The sequence below is a fragment of the Chamaea fasciata genome, unplaced genomic scaffold, assembly GCF_029207755.1.
Source record: "Chamaea fasciata isolate MVZ Bird 193981 ecotype frontalis unplaced genomic scaffold, bChaFas1.0.hap1 SCAF_7, whole genome shotgun sequence".
NCBI classification, from domain to species: domain Eukaryota; kingdom Metazoa; phylum Chordata; class Aves; order Passeriformes; family Sylviidae; genus Chamaea; species Chamaea fasciata.
The window spans coordinates 42,788,483-42,815,600 of NW_027094092.1; the positions used below are offsets into that span (position 1 = coordinate 42,788,483).

Below are 27,118 nucleotides of genomic sequence, written 5' to 3' on the forward strand. Positions count from 1 at the left end.
GAAGAAATACTCTCACTACTGGTAACCTAACTCCAGCCTCCTTTACAGTGATCTCAGTTTTTGCCCATCCAGAAAAAAGTGATGCTACAGGGGTTGTCTTGGAGAGTGTAATGAAAAGCACAGCTGCACCATCAGAGTTCATGCCTGCCCTGCCAGTCTGATGAGCACAACCGTACCATCAACAGCTTCAGACAACTTTGGAAAATAACAGAGTTATAACAGACTCAGCTCACCCATTGCATACGTATAACTAAAGGACTCCCAAAGAGGGTGAAGACAGAAAACTTGTCAGCTTGCTCATCCAAATAAGTTTTAATTAATTGTCCTGCTATACAGCCCTCTGTCCAAGTCTGAGAGTCGTGTTATCATCCTGTATTGTTATCAGCATGTCATCTCCAACCTCAAGGCAGCTGTTGACCAGCCTGGGAGGCTGCTATGACAGACTGGCTCGTTTTACGATATATTGCTGTGATTGATGAGGCCATTCTCCCTTTTCCACACTCATCTGCTCCAGGCCTGAAACTCCCTTAGCACAACCAGTCCAGGCTCCCACCATAAAACCCCAGCTGTTGCGCAGCTATTCACAATTGCAGGAAATCAACAGAACCAAATATTGGGCTGTTGCCTATCTTATGTCATTTGGAGTTTTGTTTTTCCTTTTTGTATGTATGTGTGTAGCTGCCACAGTACACAGGATTATTCAGGGTCACTCCACAGAAGCAGCCAAACAGAAATGATCCAACAAGCAATTTCTTCCTCCCTCCACTGGACCATGTTGGTATGATTACAGTGAATGGAAAGGCATGGGACTCTGCTAAGTGTAAAAGTTTGGGCAAAAGTGACCCACAGGAGAAGAATGGAAACATGTAATTCATCATGTTATCACAGCACTGTGGTGAAAAGTGAAGAAGAAACCTATACTTCAGTCCTCTGTGCTGCTTTTAACTTCCCACTGTTCCATCTTTAACAGGCATTTTCAATCCAAGCTATGATGCTGGCTGGAGGCAAAACACAGAGTATACAAGGTCCAAATTTCTGTACGGTAGTCCTGAATAACTTCTCAGACAACTGATCTATGATTTGTAAGTTTTAGCAACCCTAATCACCACCTAGTCTTAGCTGCGTGTCCTGTTTCATCCCCAAATGGTGCTCACCATTCCTTTGTTGGGAATGCAGAGAGAGGAGGAACAGGGAATCCTGAAAATTTCTGTCCTGAGGCACAAGAAGCAGGAATCAGGCAGGGTACTAGGGCTGGAGAGGGTGGAGCTCTGATAGTGTCAGGACAATTCCTGTACAAAATACACCACAGAAAGCTAAGTGTAAATAGACTTCTGCATTCTGGAAATGTGGAAGGGAGAGCCACAGATTTGGCTAACAGATCTCTTCAGGGTACAGGACAAGATTAGGGAGGGAAAAAAACGGTATGGAGAGTGTGATAGGAAGCCTTATTGCCTCTATCACCAAACTGCATAGTTGGTTTGGTGGCGGCGCCAGAGAGACAAGAGCTGAGCACAGAATGTGACCAATGTGAAGGAAAACAACAGGGCCCCCACAGCTGCTGTGCCCTGTAAACAAAGCTCAGCTTTCTGAAGGGCCATGTGAGATTTTGCAGGAGTCCTGAAAGAACTGAGGCCTGCCCAAAAGAAACAACAGAGATTAGAGAAATGAGGAACATGGGATAATAAAATGAGGACTTTACTGAGCTTAAACAAAAGGTATTCAGATTATAAAATATATATTTCAAAGTATTCCTACAAAAAGATCAAATGAACATTCAAGAAATAAATGGGCAACACTTAATGCCTAATCAAAATACCTGAAAGCAGTATCTTACATAGTGGCACTGACTGGTGGAGGAAATTTGACAGGAGTTACCTAAGAAGAACAACATTGCTATGGTCAAGAATGACTGCTCAGTTCATGGGTGAGCATTCTATTCTAACATTTCAAGAACTGATCATGTCCTAGGAAAGGAGATTTCTTTTCTTCATGAGATAGTGCTGAAAAATTCCTTCCGTATGTTATGAAAATGGGGATGGGAGAATTTTTTTTTTTTGTCCATTGGTCTGTTTGGATAAAGGACTTATGTAAAATGTCAGAAATAGCTGTCAGATGAGAAAGTACCAGCACTGCACTTCCACTAGGTTAACAAGCCTAGAAGAAATATGTAAACTCATTTAGGAATGTAATGTATGCTGATCTTGTGCACTGCATCTCTTCAGTTTGCAGATTTGTACCACTCATCTAGGTCACATCAAGGTCAAATGACAGAAACAAAAAGGCCACTCATGTGGACAAGGATGGGCACCCTATGTAAAGGTCTGAATTTAACTTCTCGCATGGAATGGCATTTCTTGTAGGCTTTGTTCAGAAACACACATATAGGCACTTGAAGTCATGAAGGAGAATTCTGCCTTCCCACTGGCTTCAGGAAAGCATGTTTCTGCTTGAGACAAGAAAAGAGAATGTACTGGGAGTGTGTTTATTTGAACCAGAATTTTAATGCTCTAGAAATGCTGACAGAGTTTGCAAGATTAAATCCTGTATTTACTAACTCAGCAGTATCCTCCCCCATAAATTTCTCCATCATTACCACACCACAACATAAGGAGGAAACTCTAGAAAACAAGGTATCTATTGACACTTGGCAAATCTGTACTTGAGTTCTCTGAGCTGGATCTAAACAAAACTGTTTCTTGGGTTAAAATCTGATGATTTTGGATATGAAAACTGGTTCACCCATAAAGCAAATTGAAACCCAGATCTCTCATTGCATGATCTGAACAGTTGTCAATTGGCAGCAGCTTGACTGTGCAGGGATAAAAACCATGCCACAGTCCTGTGGGCAAGCCAGTCTCCTTGTGAAAAGGTTCAGGATGCATCAGGAAGCAATTACCAAATCCCAGCAAAAGCTAGTTAAGACCCCTTTCCTTCTTCACCAACTATCCCTTAGGAGAAGCCAAAATTATTTTTCTCCTCTCTCCCCTACAGTTAAAACATAAATTAGGGGATTTTCCCCCCCTTTAAACTTTTAGCCCTGTTCAGTCTCTTTGTGCCGAGCCTTTTGTCTTCGGGAAGAGGCTGTTTCGCTGGAAGCCGATGGAAAGACAACTGTCCGGCAGACAATGGAGCTGTCTGCAGAGCAGGCGCTTCGGAGCGGAGAGCGGGATGGCCGAGCCAGAGGCATTCCCGGCCTGTTGCCATAGCAGCGGGGTGAGCGGGCTGCCCTCCCCGCCGGCCTGCCCCTCCCCGGCCGCCGGCCCCGCGGGGAGCCCGGGGCTGGGTGGCCCTGAGGAGGCGGGCAGGGCAGCGCCGGGGCTGAGCGGCCCTGAGGAGGAGGGCAGGGCAGCGCCGGGGCTGAGCGGGGAGCCCGGGGCTGGGTGTCCGTGCGGGGCCCCGGGGAGGGCAGGGCAGGGCAGCGCCGGGGCCGAGCGGGGAGCCCGGGGCTGGGTGTCCGTGCGGGGCCCCGGGGAGGGCAGCGCAGGGCAGCGCCGGGGCTGAGCGGGGAGCCCGGGGCTGGGTGTCCGTGCGGGGCCCCGGGGAGGGCAGGGCAGGGCAGCGCCGGGGCCGAGCGGCGCTCACCGCGGGCCGGCCTTCGCGACAGGCTCCTCCGCGGGACCGGCTTGTACGGACAAGCCTGGGCGCTAATTACAGAATTTGAACCAGATCAAAAGTAACATGCACCGAACACGTTAAAAAGCACTGAGTGCCTGGAACTGGCATCCTTCAGGGTCCACCAGAAATAGTTGGGAAAACACGGGAGGTCCCCAGCTACAGTCATTTCACAAGAAGCTCTGGCTAAGCAAGGATGTTGAGGGGATGGTTTGCAATTTTAACATAAGGCAAGAACTAATTCTACGTATTTTATCTCTTTCTCCAGCACAGCAGACTACAGCGAGAACCATTAGAAAGTCATTCAATGGAAGTGGCAACGCTTTCCCAACACGAAGAATAAATATAGATAGCACTGGTAGCACTATCCTCTGAAAACACAGGGTAGAGTTTAAGAGAAGGGCAGCTACTGGAATACTATATGCTTTCCCCAGCTTTTGGCTCTCAGCATTGAGTCTCTGTATGTACATGCAGCTTTAGAGTACGCAGATTTTTATAATCCGCTCCTGAGTCTCACTGTCCAAACTGGTAAGTTCTGGTTGCTTTTGTGATAGGCAAGACCTTTTTCTCAATAATCTTTGATGGAAGAAAAAAAAAGAAAAACTACCTATTGTTATCTTCTTATTTCCCTTCTTACCTTATTTCGTTTCTTATTCACTGTAATGCTTGGGTACAGAAATTGAGGAAACAACGTCAAGCAGACAAAGCAATTCCCTTTTCAGCCAAGACCAGCTATACTTTTGATTTGGCTGGAAGAACAAGGATCCTGCCTGCAGCAGCTGTCCACTCCAGCAATTTGTAAACTCTAAGTTTTATGTAAGTACACCAAAGTCTGAGTGTTTCTTCGCTGTCTTTTTGACCTGCAAAGCAGGCTGAAAATCTCTTGAGAACAGGAGGTCTCATGAGAGTATACGAACTTCAGGTCAGGACAGAGCCTCCTGGATCAGCATTCCTGACAACATTTCAGTGATTCTCTGTTGGTCCCAGCTGGAACCTGTACATGCTGAGGCAGCTGCAAAACAGACAATAAGCTCAACTGAACAGCTTCCAGCTTTGGTAGAGCTCTGGAGTTCAGCTTAAAGATGGGAAGAAAGTTCAGGTTGGTTCTTTTCATTTACATTACTTCATTCATTTCCTAACAAGAGACCACCTGGAAAGGGGATATTGCCCTGTCTGCCCATAGATGGCCAGATGCCAAGCAGATTGCACTACTGAGTGATTATATTCCACAGATGTCTGCACTTGCACGATGCAGCAGATAAAAGATATGTAAAGCAGAACTCCTATATCCTGCGAGCAGCAATTTTGCTGAAGTGGCAAAAGGGAGCCTTTCTTGCTACACTGAGCCAGTAGGAGACACTTTTAGATGGAAATAATTTTGTACACCTCATTTAATGTGGACAGTAAAGGTGTTTCACCATAAATGGTATGTTCAGTAGTTTGTACTTAGGGATAATGTGCATGGATTTCCCACAGGTAAGGAGGGTCAGAGGGAACTAGGCAACATTATGGGATGAATGGCACCTTTGGAAGCAGTGATTCTGGAGAAGATTGGATGATTGTCACCTCTGATGAGATCTTGAGACTAAAAGAATTAATATAATAGGATTTAGGAAGAAACAAACATGAAGGGGATGGGAAATAATTTCACTTGTCTATGTAGTATGGTTTGATTCCTAGTGGAACCTGATCTTTTGTCTAGAATTCAGGAACAGAGAAAAACTGAGAACTGTTCAGAAAAGATTTACAACAATATAAAGGGATAAAAACTCTACCACACATCAAGAGACAAAAGCTCAGCCTATTTAATTGGCTCTATGGGAGATTCAGGAACAATCAAGCTGTAAGCACCTACACAGAAAATTATAAAAGAAAAATTGCTGTGATCTACTAAGTGGTATGTGGTAGTTGATAGGCAACATGGAGAAACTGAGATTAAAAACCATGCAGAGGCAATTAACCACTGAACGGATTTACAAAAAACCGTGCTCAGTGAAGTCACAGGAGTGCTTTAGGCAGGTGAGATTATTCTAGTTCTCACAGGAACTAAGTCAGGGATGTGCTATGGTTTGTGATATGCAGAAGCTCCAGCTACATGATCACTTTAAAGCTTTTTGACCTTTTAATCTGCATGGGAAAAAAATATAGCAATGGTAATTTAAGCACCTCCATCACGCTCCCCTGTTGCGTGATGAATTTCAAAACAGCTGAATGAATTTTAGTGCTGCTCCCTCATAAAAAAATATTAATAAAACTAAATTAGATGTGGAGAGTTGATGTCAAACTGAGCATCTTGGAACTAGCTGTAAGAAATGAAAAATTCAAGTTACAAAGAAAGCCAGACTGATATTCAGGAGACCAAATAAAAACAAATCTGTGGGATGACCTCACACAACCTACTCTCGAAGAACCTGGACATACATAATACTGCAGTACTAAATGATGTTGAAAACAACAGGAAATAAAATGTTTTGCATGAGATTATCCTTTCTTATAGAGCACAACTTAGCTGAAATTTGCTTTTTTGCACTTCAAAACACAGCTCTTGATGTACACTGTTGTGTAAATCCAGCTGCGTATTCCTGCATACGTGAGGGCAATGCATTGCTTGTGCTTTCAACAAATACCGAGGCACTGAAATCCCCTAACAATGCAGCCTTGACGAATCTGAATTGCTCACTCACCCACTGAAATTCTATACAGAACAGCTCAGAGCTGTTAATCTCACAGCAAAATCTGCTTCCAAACCTTCCCTTTCCTGAGCATCTCAGTGGGCACAGACAGACTTCCATTATAATTTCAGCAATATTTAAAGAAAATTAATATAGCTCTTTTCGTATGTTTCATTTTATATTCTACTACAAAGAAACAGCCGACTTTTCCTCCGTCTGATCAGAAGAGAAATAACGTCCCACGAAAGTTCATGAACCAACCCAGCCTCCTCCCCCACATCCTGCTCGGCTCTACAACACGGTGCGCTGGTGCCTTCGTACCAGAGCACTGGGAGCTATGAATAAGGCACAGGAGGAAATCAAACGCCGATTTAGCTGCATACATAAACCGTACAATTATCTTTTTAATCACTTGTTCTCAGGGGATAAAACGTCAACTCTGTGCCTCATTCTACCACTAGCGCTCACAGCACCAAACTCCGCCTGTAAATAAAACTTTCCCAAGTCAATAACATCGTGTTGGAGGTTCCCTTTGACTCCATGGGCTGGAGATGTTCCCCCCAGTCTCCTCTCTCTGGAGTATCGCCATCCCTCCGCCTGCCCAGGCGCGCACCGGCCCCACTGCTGCAGTACCTTGCTTCTAAAAGAAGTTCATGCGCTGCTGCTCCTCCTCCTCTTCCCGCCGAAGCACAAAAACTAACCCGAGGCGGCCGAGATGAGGGGGTGGGTGCTCTCCCGGCTGCACTCGGCCGGGGGTCAGGTCCCTCCCGCGGGGCTGGCTGGCCGCGGCCGTGCCCGCGCTGCCGCGGCTGCGGGCCGGGGGAGGAAGGCGCCCGGCCCGCCCGAGCTCAGCGCGGCTCCCGCGCCGGCCCGCCCGCTAGGCAGGGCGGGGAGGTGGGGAATGTGCAGGTTGGGGGCAGGTCGGGCACACCCACTAACGCAGGAGGTGAGAGACGGACAGACAGGCAGGGAGCAGCCGGCGAAAAGGGGGGCGGAACTTCATGTTAAACTCCGCCGAACAAAACCGCCGAAGTTTTGGGTTTTCTTCCTCCAGTAAAAAGATGCTTTCCCCCCCCCCCCCCCCCCCCCCGAAACTAAACCAAACTGCCAAGCATTTCAACTGATCACCTTGCAGAAATGCAGCAGGCTGCTCCCCGTGTCAGCAGCGGGACTACTGTGTCCCGTTAACTCCTCCGTCACCAAGCGGCTTTAGGACTGGGATTTCCTTTTGTCCTCTCAGGTGAACTGTTTTGGATTTACTCCAGGCTGGGTAAATATAGAGATAACTTCTAAATGCAAAGCACGTACCACATTTTAAAGAACTCAGTCAGCCAGTCATTTCTAATCTCCTTGGAAACATTTTCCTATGTTTTTCAATCATGGACACGAGTCTCTCTCAAAATTGGAGGGTGGTTTTTGATCATTGGAAGGATGTGAGATTCCAGCGCAGTCTTACAGATGGAAAATGAAGGGAATAAACCACCTGTTTTTAAACACCTAGCAGGACAAATTTATGACATCAATGACAAGATATGCCCATTTGTGATAGCAGGAATTAGACTTAATGATCCCGGAAGTTCTTGCCATAAAAGGAAGGAGAAGGAGACCCAACCTACATACCAAACAGCCAGGTCCACCAACACAGAGTGCTCCACCTGCCAAATACTCTTCTAGGTAGTCCCAAATGTCCTGGTTAACCTGTATTTTTTTTTTCTTTCCTTGCCCTTACCTCTGCCCCAAGCAGTTCAGGTGTAAGACTGAAAACCACAGGAACAAACTATCAGTGCCCCTGAGAAACAGCTAACATCCTTTTACTCCTCTGTGACATTCCTTGGGTTATTCAGGTTTTTCTGATTTCCCCTTATTGATTACCATGTAGAAAAAAAAATACATGGGATATTTTGACACACTGAGGAAAACAGGTTGTTTGAAGGCAACATTATCTGGATAATTGGGAAGTAATGCCAAAAAGTACCTGGCGTACAGACAAATTACTGATTTGCCATTCACCCATTAAATTATATCAGTATAGAATTAATTTTAAATACATGAAATTAACCACAGAAGGTAAATGGCTTTATGATTTGAACAGTGGAGTGTGGAGGCATGCAGAACCAAAAACAGAAGGCCAAGCTATGACTTCTGGGTATTGGTACAATGGTGATTGTGAATTAAATGATTGTTGGGGAAGATGAATCAGGGAGACCTTATAAATATGATTAGCAAAAGATTCTGAAAATATGAAACCTATAATAGAAATGGAAGCTTACTTTGAGTTGTAGGATACCGAGTCTTAGTTACTATATAACCTGAAAACAATAGCCTAGCTAGCTGAAGAAGAATCCCTTTTGATGGAATGATACCCTTCTGCTAGCTAAGGAACCAAAGGTCAATGTAGCAAAACAGAAAAGTCTAAAGAGTAGTTTTTAGAGTTTAAAATATAACATAGTATGGTAATGTAATAGTTCTTATAGGCTATATGTAGATTCTATAGGATTTTGTGTCTTGTATTGGTTGGTCACTGTAAATTAGAATATTCATCACAAAAAGAGATATAATGCATTGTAACAAGGACCTCGCGCTCTATTCCCTGCTCTCTTACCTCTTCCCCCTGCTCTCTGACCCCCGCCACCTTGCTCCCTTGCTCCATTCTCTCTTATCTTTTACCCCCTTGTTCTTTCTCCCTCTCTCTCCGGGACTTTCCTTCAGCCGAGGCTGGTGGCTGAAGGCAAGGCCCTTTTTACCCACGACCCACACAATAAAACCACGTATTCTAGAATATCACAGGTCAGCAGAATTCCTTCTCCCTGCCGTCCGTGGATGATCCTACACATGATGAAAGGGAGCGAGGGTAGGTGATGGGATGAATGTGATCAGGGACTGCAGGGACAACTGTGTGAGTCTTTCCTGTGGGAAAGGTGCTGAACAGCATGCAACAAAGCTGGTGCCTGCCAGCCTGCAGAAGAGACATGACTGCCTTACTAGAGGGGTACGTGTGTGTTGATAGGCAAGGAGTCAGAATCAGTGGTTAGATGCCTTTCCTCAGAAAAAAACCCCCAAACAATTAATAAATTAGGAATGGCCACATGCTGTCTTTACTTGTGCCAACTTATCTGTCGAGGCCTTTGCCAGTGTGAGTCTATACTACTCAACTGAAATTAAACAATAATGGAAGAACCAGAACATTTGTTTTGCAATCCGCCCAGGTCTGCCAACCGTGAAGCTGTCCCTTATGCAACACCGTCATGCCTCACTTCCCTCCCACACCTTGTTGTAACAACTTCATGTGGCAGACAAGGCATTCTCTGTCAGTGTAAGAGAAAGCTTCTTTCACAGAGGCTAAAGATTCCCAGGCTTATAGCAAATCGAGGCTAAAGCAGAACGAGATGGAGAAATTAGCCCAAGGACAATCTGCTTGAACAAAAACTTTTAAAGGTGTGGGCTTAAACAAACATGCTGGCTGGAAAAGATGAAAACTCAGACCTGCTCTTGTGACTTTCCAGATGAACAGTGTTCCTTTCCTCATTTTATTCTTTCCTCAGCCAAGGGAAAACACTGTGTAGATAGTTTTGTTTGCTGTTCTGTCTGTTGCCTCGATCTTTCTGTGTGGAACAGTAAGATGAGTAGGGAGATGAAGTCATCTTTCCTTAGACTCCCTCTTTTGTTTCTTGTTCCCAATTAGGGTCCATAATTAATCTGGCCATCACAACAGAGCACTGCATGGGGTGCTGGGATGTCATAGCCATACTGAAACAAGCTTCTTTCTCAGGAAACAGGTTTTTTCCACATAAGGTGGTAGTCCCTTGACCTTTTGTCTAATACAAAAAAACTTCTAAAATGTGCACATTCTTTAACTCAAATTAGGAACAGAATCAGATTTGTGGGGAAAGAAATATAATCTGCTTTCCAAAAAATACACGCACTATAGAGCTGTTATTATCTCTAAGCAGAATGTGTCAAAAACTGTCAACAGCTTTGTGAAAAACGTAAAGGATAAATTCACTCCAAAATGCCTGTTAAGCTGGTAATTCAGCCTCTGCTTGGCTGCAGGAAACCTAAGTTCAACTCTGTTTTTCTTTACACAAGAGCTCAACTTGAACTTCACATCTCTCATCCTAGAGAAGGATCCTACCCACCCTGCTATTGCCAGTTTGGGTCCAGTCTGTCAAAACCCCACCTTGGACCTTGATGAAAACTCAGTCAAAATCCAGTGTGGCCACAGTACCTTTCCAACAACCCCTACAGAAAAACTAAATCCAGCTGATAAATATTGTGTGTCTAGTTCAGCACTTCTAAGATTGTCCTTTGGATGTTTGACACCTCTCTGGCAGATAGTGTTGCAGATAACTAACCAATAGAGGTTTTACTGCTAGGACCTGTTGGGAAGCCTAATGGATCTCATTGCAGAGCAAATCTCTGAGGGGTCTCTAAATTCTCCCAGCTACCCCTGAGAAGGTGCAATTTTCATCACACCTCACATTCATATTTCTTTTATTCCTATTCATCCCTACAAAATACGAAAGCTGTATGAAAGTCTGTTTCAGCTCTGCTTCCTGAGGCATTTGAGCATAGGTAACAGAGAAGGACTTGCTCTTGAGCAGTACCTTGTCACTGCTGGCCTGTATTCAACCTGCAGCAGTTGAGGAAGAGGGAAGGAACAAAGCCCAGGCTGAACACAATCCTTGGTCAGCAGCATTTGGCTTGTGTTTATCATTTATCTTGCAACCACTGAATTCTGAACAGTTGCTATCCCAGGATCCTTTTCTTGGGAGGAAAAGATGGCAAAATTAAAGCTCAGTAGTCCAGAATGGGTTTCTGTAGTATCATCCTAGCAGGACAAGATGGTTTAGGCCACGATATAATCAAAGAAAAAAACACCACATAGAGAATGAAAGGCATCAATACACATTAGGAGAAAAGATTAACTGAAAGCCAGATATTCCTCAGCTATATAACACATGGCATAATCCAGGCACTAGTCAGAGCTAATAGAACTTCTCATGACTGAAAATATGAATAGCCAAACCCACTGATAGCTGGGAAATCTACGAAATATAGTCTCTGAGGAGTTTCTGCTTGTTACATAAATCCACATGCCTGAAGCAGCATTTTGCCAATAAGCACTTAAGGTCTGTGAGAAGAAAAATGTGTGGAGAAGTTCACAGGTCACAGACCACTGTCCAGCTGGTCCAGTTCTCATGCTGAGAACTCTGAGATGCCTCCTTCAACCCTAAGGGTGTCCTAATCATGCCGGCCGTTTAAATCCATTCGAAACGGATCCTTTCAGATGCACCTCCTATCACAAGTGACCAAGCCCTTCTTGGCCTCCGAGCTGTAGGCAGGAGCTCTGTGCCCCAAGACAAGGTTGATTCAGAAGTGCCTGAGAATGCTACTTTCCTCACATCCTGGTTGGATTCCAACTGACAGAAAACATTTCTCCTGCTGCTGCAAAGCAATCTTTGCTGTGGTTGAGGAGTCCAGGATCTGTGTGCATAGAGAGGGATGGAGCGGGTAAGGAAGCCAGGGGAGAACACAGGACGCTATTAAGACCCGTATGATTGAAGAGCCACTTGGTTAGGTTGGTCTGATGTTCACCCATCCCTTCCAACAAAAAAAAACACAACTGAGATTTTTGTTTGAAGTCTTGCAAGAATTTACAAATGAGAGTATACATACATGCACACCCCCACATATATCTAGAAATACAGATAATTATATACATAGACACACAAAAAGAGAGAGTACCCTGGCTCACCTGCTGCATGCTTCCGCTGCCTTGTGACTTTCGGGCACATAACAGAGAAAGGGTTCAACCAGTGAATCACTTGAGGAATGCTCAGAGTGACTTACCTCAAGACCAGTAGTTACAGCAAGGGACAACTGTGACTCTACCTTGGCCGAAGGGATGTGCTGCAGAGCTACTAATTGTGTTCAGAACGTGAGAAGCCAAACAAAGGCTTTTCACATCTGAGGCATCACGGTTGATTTGTCCAGGTCATGGTCTGAATGGCTGATGGAGACAAATTCTCCAGCCCAGCAACATGCAGTTTAATGAAGACTTGTTCAGTCAGCCTTATTAGCAAGGAATTTTGCAGTGTCTAAGGAGGAGGGGATGATATGCTTTCAATAGGACACAAAGGGTGCTAATTTCTAATCTCTGCTCCATTCTTTAAAATTCATAGCCAAATTATAAAGTATGAGAAGCTGAGGGGAAAAAAACCCATGCAGCTGATAAAGGCAGCCTTTGTATTCAAATTTCTGTGAGAGAAAACACAGAGCAGAAAATTATGTTGGAGGATCTTCACTGTTCCCACCATCTTACCTCATCACAGGAATTAAAAATTACTTTATCCTTACAGCGCTCAACAGTCCTGCCATTCATCACAGAAGATAGAGATAGCACAAAACATGCCATGGCCATAGTTCATTGCCTTAGGGAGTCTAGCAGCTATTCTTTAACAGAAGTTGTATTTTCATTTTTACCACTGGTTCACTGTTTTGTACAAGTGTTGACTTGAAAATTACTTTAAAGTAAACTGTACTGGCAGATGCAGCATACAACTTGGAGACTATTACTGTATATTCACCATAGTGTTTTCCTCTTTTTAAACATCTTCCCTTTTTGTTGCACATAGTCAACATAGTCAGTGGAAACTGACTTTATTAAACACATTGCAAAGCCAGCTCCACTTATATGAAAAAATACAAAATGTTGCATTTGCCAAACAGAACTGTGAGTGAAGGCTTTTGAAACAAAAAAAATACAGAAATATATAGGGAGAGTTCTTATATAGAGAGAACTTATATATAAGTTCTTAAACTTTTCAGGAAAGATAGTGAGGAATATTTACCTCCTGATGATTACTAGGCAATTAGATTTAAAATAGCACAAGAACATATTTTACACTTTCATTTCAGGTAGGTGTCAGGCTCAGAGTGACTCTAGCAATTTGGCTGTATTATATGTCTCTTTAGATTATTGCATGGGGACTCCAGGTGGTTATGAAGTTAAGCATAGAGACCACTTGCCTCCAAAAGTTGTTCATCAACTTGAGTTGTATTTTCCCAGTTTATGCTAATTTGAGTGAAGACTTCTATACTCAAAACACTACTCACAGTGTTTGAGCATAGAAAATAAAGTTTTGGGGTTTTTTTTCAGGGGTGGGAGAATGATTTAATGAAGTTAGAAAAATGAAAATACCCACAAAATTTTCATCCATAGATTTGAGTTTTAAAGATAATACACTTTTTTAATGCAATGGTAGAAATCCAGGTATAAGAATCAAACTCATACAGCACCCTACAAAATCGAAAATGTCTAGGGAAATATTGCAGCTTCAGAATCCTGTAAGATGCAGAAATTATTGCCACTGATGAAATTTAAATGACACTGCAGGGCACTCCAGTAAAGCATTAGCTACTGCTAGAATTGGTATGTATTTTCTCAAAGATTACCACTACTTCACAACAGTGCTACTTCAATTATCCAGTCAACAAAGAGAAATTTAAGTTCTGAAGCAGATTATGAAGAAATTCTTCTGCATGCAGAAGTGCCTTCTGCCAAGTAAAGGGGAATGACAGTACCTTTACTCATTTTTCCTTCCCTGCCAGAAGGGAATGCAGGATGCAGCAGGTCACCCACTACAAACAAGGTGATGCCACTGATATCAAACCTTTTAAGCATTTGAGTAATTTTAAATTGGAAAGGAATAGAAGTAGAGCAGCACCCAGAAGAGAAAAAATGGGCAGGAAGAGAGAAAACCCTATGGTGAAAAAAGGGAAAAGGGACTGTGTGGGTTAAAGACCATTTCTTAGACCACTGGCAGTTGGGAGGCTCAGGAGCCGCCTTCAAACTTTTCTGTAAAGCAGGAGATGGGCTGGAGCATGAGGATTAAAGCTGTTCACTAAGAAATAATTCAAATGTGGAAAAGTATAGCCTAGTCATCCATCCTTCTATTTTTCCCCCTTACTTCTTCCCTGGAGAAAGATATCAAGAGGCACATAAGGTGGGTTTCCAGGTCTAGCAGGAGAAGCCTCCTGGGTCCTGATCCCTTGCTATTTGACTTGAGAATGATCCAGGAATTATCAGGTTAATCTCAAGTGCCTTTGCTCATTGAAGAGTGACTCTTCTCCCTACCATCTGTTGAGGGATGGGTTGATTTCTACTGACCTGGTTTTTCCTTTCATCCAGAAGACAAGGAGATACTGGCTCTGGCAAAACCCTTCTTCTTTCACACCTGTTTGTTCCATTAGTTCAGGTTTGGGTTGTTCAGACACGTGAGACAAACTGGTTTTGTTCTGTGGATGGAGCTGGACTGTCAATCTCAGCAGAGCGCAGCTCACCCTTTTGCCCCAGCAGTCCCTCACCCTCTGGCAGACCTGAATCAGCTTGGGGACAGAGGACAGGGCTGAAGCCTCAGTCACCACTTTTTAACATCCGAGTCTCTTGGCAACTGAATCACCTGGTGAAAGCAGATCACACTCAAAACACCTCTGCATTTCCCTAACTCCCTTGCCCTTCCAATAGCCCCCCATTACCAGCAGCATCACTGTTATGAGAACCCTCATGTCCATTACCTCTGACTGCTCTGTTATTGAGATGCCATCTGTTGTTGATGCCTTATCTACTGGAGCACTGACCTCTCTTAGCTAAGCTGCCTTGACCTTTATGGGAGATCAGCTCATCTGATGCTGTCCATCTCCGGACACATACGTGACTAATCAGGAAATCAAGTGCTCTTCATGATGTTTGAATTGCATTGTGACACTTAGGCTGGTCCCCGCAAGCCTGGGCCAGAGAACAGCCAAAGGAGCTGAAGCTGAGTCCTATAATTTCGAACCAAGCAGAGATCAAAAGCATACCTGCAGTTTGATCACATCGTGGGGAAGCTCTCATAACACTTGTTTTATCTAAAGAATTTGCATTGGCATTGATTTTAGCAGAGATATATGGTCTTTTAGAAGAGATGTATGGTCTTAGCAGAGCCCTGAATATATACCCACGTTGTTAATCCATGTCACTGTGTCTTCGCTGCCTTTGCAACCATGCTAAATCAAGGAAAACTGCTCATGCATAACACAATCTGTATTTATCTTAAGGCCAGGTTTACCCTGAAAGCCTGAGGTCTACCATCAGCAAGGACAGATCTGTGTGTGCAACAATTAGCACACAGCTCTGCTGAAACCTCTTCAGCTAAGCATGTTTTCAAATACAGCCTTTAAAGCAGTGCAATTTGGTGGCTTTACCAAGAAAAGCATAATCTACTCACTGAGACGAAGATGCAAGATGAAGACTGTGTAGTCCAATTACAGCATTTGCTGAAGAGACCCACCAACACTCAAAGAAGGGGAACAATGCACATGCAACTGCGTCAACAGAGTGAAATGCCTTTGTGTCTCTTCCTCCTTGGAGACGAAAAACTCAAAAGATTTGCAGGGAATCCTGCAGGTCTCCCAGGATACACCATAGTTTGCACTAATAATGTGTTGCTGGAGGCAACCAAGCCTGAACAAACAAATCAGTCTGGGGGAGGAGGAGCAGTGGGTTCATGAAAACAAAACCTCCAGGAAAGCCCCCCCCCCTACTTCTTTTATGTAAACTTTCCCATCCCGATCCTAATTCTGGCAGGCTGGTGAAGGGCCTGCTGCAGAGGAGGTGCAGTGAATTGCCCTGGGCCAACCTCGTGTCCCACTTGTGGAGCCAAGTGCCCGTGCTGGCGGCAGTGCTGCGCAGGAAGCGATGGGGCTGGCGCTGCGGCTGCGTGACAAAAGCACTCACACCCTGCAATTGTCTGCTCTGCCGGGTGCACCATGTGCCTCTCTGTACGCTCTGTGCTGCCATGTACTCCCTTTTCCCCCAGTCCCTTCTGAAGGCTAATGCCTACCACCAAGCATACAAATGCATGTGTAGCAGAGGCAGGGCATAGCAAGCACGTATAGACAACCGGTTTGAATATACTCCAAGGGTACTTGCCTGATGCACTGGCACAAAAGGAAATAAGATCCTGGGATGTATCAAGGAGACAATTCCTGAAGATGGGAAAACTAATATTTTGATATCAGGCTGTGCTGAGACCTCAGTCTTGCACTGTTTTGATCACCACACACCTGAAAGATTAATTCAAACAGCAACGTGAGCTGAGAAAAGCTTTCCAGGATGAGGAGGAGAATGGAGAACCAGAATATTAAACAGCTTGTCTCATTTGGTTTAGCAAATGGACACAGAGAGGGAGATAATTACCCTGTATAAATATATTAAAGCACTTACACTGGAGAGGGCAAAAAGCTATTTGAAAGACAATATTGGCACAGGAACACATGGATAGGAAATGTTCATGAATACATTTACATCAGGGCCTTGGAAATAGATAGATTCCATTCCTATGATCTTAAGTGAATCATGTTTAAAAGCTCTCTGAAATCTCTACATGTGAAAATATAGCAGCTTCAATAAACCACTGACTAAAGTCTCCACTTAAATGGAATAATTTCTACAAAGCCTGTAATGGGCTTGAGAACACAGAGCTACAGGACATATGTTGGCAGGATCTCTAATCTCCTTTTAGACACTAAATAAAATGGCTAGATTTGGAGAGGAGCACAGTGAGCTGAAGCTGTTTGAAAATTTTGTTAACTGTAACAAGAATAGCTGGGACATGAGAATCTTGGAAACAGTTTTAGGTGTAAAACCCAGATCTGGACTTCTTCACAAAAAGTACTGAGCACTCTTAATAGTTTTAAAAAATTGAGTCCTAAGTGATTAGTTCAAATCAGTGTCCATGAAATATACCCACAAGGGTACTGACAAGTACTGACTGGCATCCATGTGACAAAACCCAGAATCACAATTCTTATTCTTGCTAATCAAGATCAGATTGATGAAATAGCATGAAGTCTCCTCTTCCTCTCATGTAATACACACAGTCAGAATGCAAATACCAGTTTATCCGGGCAGAGGATTTTGATCTCATCTGTAAAACACGAGGGCAATGAAGACCAAATTGCTACTAATAACAGATGAACATAGTTATTAAGATTCATGTCATTTCTGTGCTCCAGTATTATATGGTTTGATCAAGGCTAGATGAGGTAAAAACCAGAGATATTGAAGTAAAGAGATAAATCAACAATCTCCCTAGAGTACTGTCGTTTAACTCTGCTCATTTCTGCCTCGAAAGAACAGAAAGTGTTACATTTTTCCCTTAACACCGGGGCTGAATAAAAGAAAAAAGGAGGCAAAAGTCCTGATAAAAATGGACATTTATCACAAGTTTCTAAGTGGGTACAAGAAAATAAGTTGTCAACATAGAAGCTGAAATTTTTGCTTAAATTATTCTGTTCACTATTCATTTTTTTGACAAATCTGCTTTCCATTTTATCCCACACTGTTTTTCGAGAAGATGACTCTATAACTGATCCCCTATAGGTGTTCATGATCACTTTTCCAGTTCCTGTGATGTGTAGTCCAGTGATCCCCTGAGCCTTTCTTAGGTTTCGGATGATATCACAGCAAGAGAGAAACAAGCAAATCCATACATTTGGGTATTGTGAAATTTCTCATTCTTACTTGCTCTCTGCTGCTGCCAGCTTTTTCACTGGCTTTTTTACTCTGCCAGCTCCACTCAGCTCCTTCATAATCAGACAGGAAATTCCACACAGAACTGGGATCTCTAATCAAGAGCACATGCAATGATTTACAATTCCTGTTGGTACTACTGCTGAAGCCTTGCTTGCTTCTCTGCCATGTAGACTCAAGGGTGGAAAACGCCAGTTCTCAGGTGGGTGACTCCTCTCTGCGGTGAATCCCACTGTGATTCAGGAGCTGTGTTCCTTGGGGTGCAGCCAGTGCTGTAGGGCACTGGCTGTGGTGCTGAGCAGCACAAAGCTGGGACAGTGCTTCTCCAGAGCTACTCTATGGCTACAATGTCATTCCTGCCTCCTGCCAGCAGTACAGCAGCATGCTGCCAGGAACAGAATGCCACAGGTGAGATGATGTTGCTGAAGACTGCCACTGATGTTTCCACTTTGAAAGAGCTGGATGGGGGGAGATATCTTGGTGTTCTTCTCTCCCAGCAGCTTTAAGCTTGGAAGCCACTTAGCATCCTGCAGAATTAGTCTAAGTAAACCAAGCTGTTCCTCTGTGAACACAGCAATCACAGAGAGCTGCTGCACTTAAACATTCCATCTCCAATTAAGCTTTACACTGAAATGTCCTGTCCAGCTGCAAAACCTTCTGCTGAACTCCTCAGGCTTATCATATCAGCACATGGCTTTCTGCATTAGAGACCAACTAGGGCCAACGTAAACACAGTGGCTGAGGAATCACAGCCTTACAAACAGAAATAAAGGGCTTTGTACCACCTAGTCTGCCTCACTGGCCTGAGACAAACTACAAAGCATCTAATCACATCTATTTTCTCAGGATATTGCCCACAGAAAGGCAGATCAGAAGGTCAGTCCTGTGACTCGCCCTGAGCTTCTCTCTGCTGTCCTTTCAGCTGATCTGACTATGTAAAAACATTGGGGAATAGGTGTGAAAAGCGTGAACTTCATCAAGAATACCATGTAGGCTCAGCATTTAGCTCTTCTATAATAAAGATAGCCCTGATACAAATCCACAGTTACTGTACCTTGCACTTCCAAAGAACCATAAGAAGAAAACTCAGCACCTGAACTAGGAGATGCTCATTTAGCTGTTTGCAGGGCCAATGACATGGACGAGACCAGAACTGATTCTACGCTAGCAAGCAGACAAGAAAACACTCAATAAACAGCAAAGTTATTTCATATATATATATACATACATATACATATATATATAGATAGATATAAAGTTTTTAATTATAACTTTTCCAAGCAATAATTTCATTCTTAGAATGTGGAGGAGCAGGGAAGGCCCAATTAATTCACAGGGGTAAGCACCATAAGACTCAGCCTAATAGGCATTAGGAGGAGCAGACACTTCTGAGCTTTCTTCTAACTCCTTTCTTACTGTAAGAGCAATGTTAAATTCTGTCCTCCTACACCCTGATATTTCTCATCATTCCTGAAGAAAAAGCAAGAATCTGATAGTCCTACAGCAGCATCAACCACTCTTCTTTGCGAGGCAAAGTAACAGAGAAGATAAATAATCAGTGTTAGCAGACTACACTTAGCCCCACAAGAGCTGACAGAGCTGAGCTCAGTGACATCTCATCTTGCTTTAAGTGTTATCACTAGGACAGTCGTTTTTAAAGATGAAGTTTTGAAGGGATGGAAACGGCTGATCAGGGACTAACTTTGCTGCAGCTGATGTTAATTAGAAAGATATTATGTAAATATTTGCTCAGGATATGGTAGTATTATAGAATAGCTTGGGTTGGAAGCAACCTTAAAAATCATCTTGTTTCACCCACCCTGCCATGAGCAGGGACACCTTTCCACGAGACCAGCTTGCTCCAAGCCCCATCCAGCCTGGCCCTAAACACTTCCAGGGATGGGGCATCCACAGTTTCTCTAGGCAATCTCTTCCAGGGCCTCACCATCCTCACAGCAAAGAATTTCTTCCATATTGCCAGCTCATGTTGAGCTTTTCATTCAGCAACACCCTCATGTCTTTTTCCTCAGGGCTGTTCTCAATGCATTCTCTGCACAGCCTGCAGTTGTTCTGTATATTTCAGACTGAAAGGTTTGGTGCAGAAATGACTGGGTGAGGTTCTTTGGCCTGGGACATGCAGGAGGCCAGACTGGACAATAATAATGACATCACAGTCCTCCCTTCTGGCCTTAAAGCCAATGAGTCAGATGACTGCACAGCAACATTATTTTGTAATTCTCTCTACTGAAAGAAATATTTGTTTATTGTTGTACCTGACCTTTTCTCATTCTAACACTTCCCCTTCCTCCTGGCAGATTTTCTGTGCCTTCCTTCCTGCCACAAGGAGGGACTGAGGCAGTGACTCTAGTCCACTGATTTTACCTGCAGCCTTCATCAAAGAGCAAGACTGTCAGTCTATATGGCAAAAGCTATTTCTACTTCACCCAGGTCTAGCTTGCACAACCGAGCTGCAGGCTTCCCCACTGCAAAACAGGGATGAGGATTGAACACTACTGCAGAGGTCATTGGGACACTGAGGCCAGGAAGCCTTGAAGATGAGCTAATTCCCAGTACACAGGTCTACCTTGGGATCACAACACTTCTACTGCTATGAATTATCTAGACCTAGCTTCCCAGATCTGTCCCACTAATTCATTACTCTTCAAGAAGCTAAAACTGCATGAGACAAAGCTGGAATGACAACTAGGATATGAAACTCCTGAAATGCTAGTTGGTATTGACATGAAAAATAAAAAACATGCCTCTGGTGCTGAATCTAGCCCTTATAGGTTGGAGTTGTTTAAGAGCATATTTTAGGTGCTATTTGTTCATGGTTCTCTGGAATCCCCTCCTCCTTGAAGCAGGGCTTGGATATTCCTCTCTGCAGCCTCTCCAGCTGGCTTTGGCAGGCTCTCGTGTACAAGTTTTTCATGTGTCTGGGACAGGGACACCAGGAAAAGCTGGTTAATAGTTACACAGCATAACTGAAATGCATTTCTGGATGGAAGGTAGTAATCATCAGCATATATTTTCCCCCTTGCCATGGTAATTAACATGGAATAATTTCAGAGGTTGTAGCCTGTTGATGGCATTCAGTGCAACCACTGAATAATCTTGTATCTTATAACCAGCTATCCAGTTATCTTATAACCAGCTATATAATATTGTCCAAAGCTGCTTGTTTGAAATTCACAAAACACCATTCTTGCAGTCATCATATTGGGATTCAGTATCTAGCTGGCTATAGTTACAGAAGAAATGTAACAGAACTACTCCAGAAAACTATTAGGAAAAGGTTTGAAAAGTTACTACTTGCCCTCTACCACCTTCAAGAGATAGCCGGAGCTGAGCTTGTCAGAATTGCCATTTCCAAGTTTTGGAACAGAAGCACCAGAACCTCGTTAAACAATGTGTTTTACTTTGAAAATAACAACATTCTCAGAATTAATTCCTTGTGCTATTTATGAACTGTCTGGATTTTGAGAAATTAGGGGTCACATGTGCAACATTCTATCTCCAAACATGCAGATGTTCTCAGAAAATAATAACATAGCAATTTCCTCAGTAACCCAGTAGTCCCAGAGATACAAGAAAGTGCCAAAGAGAACAACTGGTCAATAAATTGAACTGTTAACATCAAACATGGCATAGCCACAGCTTTGCTAAGATACAAATCACAATAGAAACAACACAACTAGCAACAGTGCACCTAAAATTGCTGTGAGGAAACTTATGCCTACACACAGACATACACACACACACACACACACAGAGCTTTATTATATAATACAGAGAGGTTCTATTATATATTCTATTAAGTTTATAATAGAATATAGTTTATGAGCTATGAAAAAATATATATCATCTTTATTATATACATACTGACCATATAATTATTTATATTTTGTATACAATATAATTTCAATTTATATGAATAAAAGTATTGTAAAGAAGAATGGTGACATGCAGAAATCTAAATCAAGCTGTGAGGTATTTGGGCACAACCCTAGAACAGATCCATAACCACAGTTACAAGAAGGCCTCTCCTTTGCTCCTCTGTCTTGCAGATATTTGGCCGTTTTTGAAAGCCGAGACAGGCATCTGCTACAGATGGAACAAATACTTGTATTGTATCAGTAACAGAGATGTCCTGTGTTACTTATCTTTCAGAGCACAGCACAAAGGCCAAAAGTTCCCACTTCTTTTCACGCTCATTGATCCAAGCTGTGCGACATGGCAAGGCATGGTAAGAACTCTGAGGCAAGGGGCACTTCACCAGCACCAAACACAGCTTCACATACACTGTGAAACCCCAGCTGTTGCAAAGTGCTCGCTGTTATAACCGCATAAACATGCCCACATTAAATGGACAGTCTGCCATCACCTGACCCGCATTTATTGGCTAGCTGCTTCAGGCTAAAGAATCCCTTGTGCTGACAAAGATGAGGATAATATAAAAGGCTTCTTGGTGCCAGAGTTCAAACTAGCATAGGCAATGAAGTGCAGCATCTTTTAGTTGCACTTTGATAAAAAAGCAAATCTTTTTCAGGTCTGCTCATGCAACATTTACCTTCACTACTGTGAACACTGCTGCCTTTACAAGACATCAGTCTGCTTATCCCAACTCCATCAGTTGGGAGGTTTTCTGCAGTCCCCTGTAGCAAGGGTAAACTTTCAGGTTGCATCATTCAAGTCTCTCTAATCTTCCTTAGATTTCTTCCTAGGCCATATCTTGCATAAACACATGCATTACATGAGCTCAAGCCCATAGGTTTTACACTCAAATTTTGATTCAGTTGTGAGAAAGTTAATTTCCAGCCAATTTTACCTGCTTAGAGCCTACCAGCCTTGGACACCAAGATGCACATTTTTATGGCTGGGACTTGTCTCTGTGTAAGCCTGCAGTAAGACCTACCTCAGGCTTTAATCTGCTCCCACACAAAACCCTGTGCCCTGAACTACCACAGGCAGTTAGTGTTTAAGCATTTTGCACACAGGATAAATTCAAGATAAGTGGTGAAATTATGGAACAGAGTATCCTTTCATCCTGTTCAGGCAATAAAAATTCACCATGGCTAAAATAGTTATTTTACGTAGCATCTGACCACAGAGTAGAATTTTTCATGCTTTTCTCATCACTAGGTTTTTCTCATTTGAAACGGTATTAAACCCAGACTGTTTTATAGACCTGATTCTTTACCATCACTAAGTAGACCAAACATTAACTTATTATTTTCATTGGGCTTTCAGCAGTGAAATTAGTCTGACTTCTTTTTCCCTCCAGCAAGTTTGACCTTGGAGTCAACATCCTGGCTAGCAGTCAAGGTGACTTCATCATCACACTGAGCATGGAGATTCCTCTCTTTGCCTTCGTGGCAAAATACATGCCATTTCATTGTCTTGATGGAGCCTTCAAACTTCACTACAGACTGAGGCAGCCAGTCCTTTGAGGGGAGAAATGCAAAACAAATGCTTGAATCAAGTCAGGCTTAAAGAACTGAATTTCTGGGGAAGGGCAGAGAGGATGGAGAGAAAAAAATGTTCTTACATTTTTTGTCCACTTATGCACTGTTATGGTGGGATGATGGTGGACTGAGCAACAGGAAAGCATCCAGAACTGCAAAGCAATTCCATGGCCACTAGCTCCTCAGCTTCCCCACTTCCAGAAACCTTCCTGATGCCAGCAGCCACCTTGGGGAGTGGACTGTGAGGCATCCCAGGAACAGAACAAACAGATTCACTTTGTTCATGCTGCCCTTTTGCAAACTCTACACCTTCTGACAGGAAGACTCTGTGTATTTCACACTTCAAGTTCCAGTACCACTAAGGTACTGGAAGTGTATGTTAGGTTTTATGGATCTTACGTTTATGATTAGTGTAGCTTATGTTTTAACTAATAGCACAGCCTTGCTTATATTACCTCCTTTTTCACTTGTAAAAATTTTTAGGTGACTGGAGCGAGTTTTTCTACTCGTCTTGCTAATAAATACATCAACTTGTGACTGACTGAGGAAGACATAGTAAGAAAGTTGCTCACAAAGCTTTTACTGAAGAATGAGGTTCACTTTGGGTCATATACAGGATATAATACCATATGTGTGAGAGCAGTCATATACAGCAGTGCTTTTGTCTTTGACTTGCCTATAAGATGTGAAGTTATATCCAGACTGGGCATCCCTCATTGCCTTTGCTGAGATGAAGACAGCCCCAGTGACAGCAGCCTATAGCTACAAAATAGCAATATCCAGCACATACTTCAGCTTGCCTATTCTACCTTTCTACCAAAAAGTGGTTTCCAAACTCAGAGGTACAGAGAAGCAGAGTATTCAAAAAAAAAAAAAGGCCAGACAGATTTATGATAACTTCATTATTTGAAAAAAGAAACAGCTCCGCTTATCCAAAGTAACTACTACTTCTCCACAAATCCTTTGTCTAAAGTACTGAACCAGTACCTACCATGCTGCTGTTTATAAACCTGCCTAGAAGTCTAACCCAGCTTCACTGAACCACCAAATAATGCTCTTTGCAGGTGATGTATCCATATGTTTCTTATGGAAGGGACATATGACCACAGTGAGGCTTAGGAAGCCCATTCTCACAAAATAGATCTCATTTCCCACATGTATTTACTTTCACCACCTGAGAGAAAACACATTAAATATCTCTCAGGTGTGAGCTATCAGGACACCAGGGAATCAATTTTCCTCACCAAACTGGGAGCCACTGACCTTCCTCAGCTTAGCTTAAACAGCTTCCAACATAGTGCAGATGCTTCCTCCTGGAGCTGTGTATTTTTTTCTGTGTCCTGACATGTCAGCTTTTTTATGCACTGTGAAACTCACCTTTGTCATTCAGGAGTTTCCATTCTCCATGACATGACTGGCATCACTCTGCTTTATTTCTCCTGCTTCAGATTACCCAGAGTACAACTGAGGAGCAAAGAGCTACAATGCCACGTAGCACATTTTTCCACAATCAGGATTGTGTCTGAATAGAGCCCTACAAGGTCAAATATAAGATCCTGAAATGATTAAAATCTGCTACTGAACCATCTTATGTCATGTCTTACACTGTCTTTGCATTTAGTGTTCAGTAACAGTGCAAACCACTATGCAAAGAATGCCTCCAGCAAACTCGATCTGTGTCTTGGCACTCACTGAAACAGAGAGGAGCAATCAGAACTGGGCCTGCCCCAGCTCAATACACTGTTGAGAAAATTTCTGCATGGAAATCCAGTAAAGACATCCAGCCTCTCCCACAACATACTAGTTCCTAGATCAGCTAAAGCTGATGTGGCATGTGAAAATCAGAAATGTTCCAAGTCTACCAACAGGTACATAGCTGCATTTGGCTGTAACTTCAGGAGCTTGCACGGCAGTGCTGTGTAAAATCCAAGTGTGATTCTTTTGGAACTAGAGTAGAACAAAATGTTAGTCTGCCTAATCCTTGAGTTTGTTCTGCTTTGGATCCATTCCCTGTGGCTCAATTCTGAACAGTATGTTTGAGAAGCATCAAAAAGACTGAGATGGAAGCTTGAAGGCTTCCCTCTTACCAGCTGAATCTGCTGCAGATGTTCTACCACTGGTCAAGTCCTCCGTATTAAGTGACTGCAGATCAGTGTAGGAGGGAGCAATGCTTGGGCTGCTGGTGTCCTCTGAGTTGGTTGTCCAGCTGCTCTCTGAGGCACGGGCTTGCCTCTCAGAAGAGTTGGAAGAGGGGGAGGTCCAGTTGGGTGCTTTTGACACAGACACTGGTTGCAGAAAACAGGTATTGGTTAGAGACATGCAGGGCAATCTACCCGAAGATCACAACTATTCCAAAGACATGCTGGATCAGTGTACTGGGGCTCTGAAAATACAAATTCCAACATCCACAGCAACACAGTTATTTTAGAACAAGTGCAGAGCTAGTGCCTGGCACTGTTACCCTCCAGCACTACTCAGCTGTCTGCCTTAGATTCCGTACTGCAGGCAGCCATATGCTTTCCTGTTGCTCAAGCATTGGAGAAGCTGTGACTTTTCAGAACAAGATTTCATGTTTCTGACACTGTTGACAAGACCTGAATATATTTGTTGACAAGACCTGAATATGTTTGTTGTGCAACACAGTGGAGTTTCTACAGCACCACAGATTTTTTTTAAGTGGTTTTATTATTTTTAATGAAGCATTCCCTATCTGTGACACCCACTCAAATGCAGTCATCATCTCAGGAATGCTCTGCATGGAGGGGGAGTATAAAAATAACCTGAAATGGGCCTATTGATATGCACTAGGAATGGCTTTTGTTTCTGAACATGCAGAATGTAGAGTCCAAATCTGAATATACTACATAACATTTCTGCTCAGTGTAGAGCAAAACCCCTGCTCTACTCATTTGCCAGACTTGCATGTCAAACAGTTCAGTCCTGCCTATCCATCGCCCAAAGTTTAGAACACAATCACACACATCCACTGCTATGAGTTTGTATTGTGTACCCTTTGTATTGCATATTCTTTGCCCACAACATCACTTGAATGCCAGGAACAATGGGTGACTTTAGTGAGGAAATAATACTAATAAAAAGGAAAGTTATGGTTCAAAAGTCTTCCTGAACTAAGGAAAAGTCTATGGGTAGAGACTAGTTCTAATTTAATATCCGCTTAATAACTGTTTTCTAAATTAGTACATCTTTATTTAGCTGTTAAACCAACAAAGATCTTGATGTTCCCCAAATCTCACAGTTACTGAACTACTACTGACATGGAGAGTCTCTTCTCAGTATGTAATAAACAAACAACCCTTACTAGGTGACATTATACTTTGGAAAAAATGACAAATTAATGTTAAAGAAAATTTCTCTGTCTCCATCCAAGTGATGTGATAGGACACTTCCCCATTATAGAAACCTTGTTGTGTGCATAGACAGAATATCCAAAGAGAGCTCTCTGCCTTGCCTCTTGAGAAGTATGAATTTATTTTGTATGTCTGCACTGACAGCCTCAGGTAAGCAGACAGTGGAATTTTTATGTGTACAGCTGTGAGCCTACTGACACTGAGTGACTTCTGAGTAGAGTCATCCCTGAGGACAAGGAGGTGCAAGTCAGATCTGTCTCCTTAGTGCACAGGTTGACAGCTCTGGTGTCAGACACACAACCAAAGCCCACGCTTCCTCCCTCCAGTAACTGCACACTGTGTTGTGCTCGTGCCTGCAGAGAAAGGCTCTCAGTCCTTTTGTTAAACATGGTATGAGGCAGGTCAAAAGCTACCCTTAAAACTTCA

General features: G+C 43.1%; 1 protein-coding gene across 1 annotated transcript in view; it reads right to left on the reverse strand.

Annotated features, from left to right (window-relative positions):
* Window positions 1-27,118, reverse strand: part of STON2 (stonin 2) — a 73,796-nt gene that overhangs the window by 23,354 nt on the left and 23,324 nt on the right. The window contains exon 4 of the mRNA XM_066188606.1: window positions 25,412-25,609. Coding sequence (XP_066044703.1) covers window positions 25,412-25,609 — 198 coding nt within the window. The remainder of the gene's footprint in view (window positions 1-25,411; window positions 25,610-27,118) is intronic.